We start from the raw sequence: 999 nt of genomic DNA on the forward strand, positions 1-999 counted from the left end.
CCGCCTGCGTGGCTCTCGGGTTGCAGCCCGGCCACGGGCCAGGGGCGGGCAGCCGCTGCGGCCGTACAGCTGCCGGCGGCGCCGGGTCTGTTGGCCGCTGCCCTGCGCAGCCTCGCGCCTGAACGCGCCTTGCCCCGCGGCGACGGCGGCGGCGGCGGCAGGGGCAGGGGTGTGCCCGCAGAGGAGGAGGTGCGGCTGAGAGTGCCGCGCGACGCCGCGTCGCTCGCGCGCTGCGGGCGGGACGTAACGGCCCTGCTGCTGCAGGCTGTGCGCGGCTGCGGCGGGTGCAGCGACGCGCTGTCAGGCGGCGCCGGGCCGCCCGCAAGGGCGCTCCGCGCCGCGCGGCTGCTGGCGCGGGCGCGCGTCCTGCGGGCGGCGCAGGAGGTGCTGCTGGAGTGGCCCAACATCGGGGTCCTTTTGGCTGCCCTCACCTGGGGCCACCCCGCCCCCGACGGCGGCGGCGCCTGCGGCTGCGCCGACGCGGCGGCGGCCGCGCTCGCGCCCGTGCCGGCCTGCCGCGGCGTGTGCGCGGCGCTGCGAGCCGCGGCTGACGCCGTGGCTGCCAGCGGGCCGGGCTGCTGGATCCCCGCGGAGGCGGCGCGGCTAATGGCGCCCCTCCAGCTTCTGCTGGCGCGGGAGCAGGACCGAATCGAGATCCTGGCGGCGGACGCGCTGCGGCGGCTGGTGGATGGGGAGCGCGAGGGGCCGCCCGAGCGGCCGGCCGCGGCCGCGTTGCAATCGGAAGCAGGGACTAAGCAGCAGCAGCAGCAGGAGCAGCAGGAGCAGCAGGCGGAGGAGCAGCAGGAGTTGCGGGAGGACGGGGATGAGGGAGAGGCGAGCGAGCAGCGGGAGCAGCGGCGGCAGAGGGGCAGCCAGGACGCGAGTGCGTACATGGTGGTGTGGTCGGCCAAGAAAGGCGCGGCCGCGCCGCCCGCCAGCGGCCGCGGCGCGGCGGCGGACGCGGCGGCGACGCTTGGGGGCGGCGGCGCGGCTCGGGCG

The 999-nt window shown here is 79.1% G+C and overlaps 1 protein-coding gene across 1 annotated transcript in view; it reads left to right on the forward strand.

Moving 5' to 3' along the window:
- MNEG_13356 (hypothetical protein) overlaps positions 1 to 122 on the forward strand; it is a gene marked incomplete at both ends in the record, with an annotated part of 2,906 nt that extends 2,784 nt beyond the window's left edge. The window contains one exon of the mRNA XM_014038172.1: positions 111 to 122. Coding sequence (XP_013893626.1) covers positions 111 to 122 — 12 coding nt within the window. The remainder of the gene's footprint in view (positions 1 to 110) is intronic.
- Positions 123 to 999: the final 877 nt, after the last annotated feature.

This window comes from Monoraphidium neglectum (genome assembly GCF_000611645.1).
Source record: "Monoraphidium neglectum strain SAG 48.87 unplaced genomic scaffold scaffold03772, whole genome shotgun sequence".
In the NCBI taxonomy this organism is placed as follows: domain Eukaryota; kingdom Viridiplantae; phylum Chlorophyta; class Chlorophyceae; order Sphaeropleales; family Selenastraceae; genus Monoraphidium; species Monoraphidium neglectum.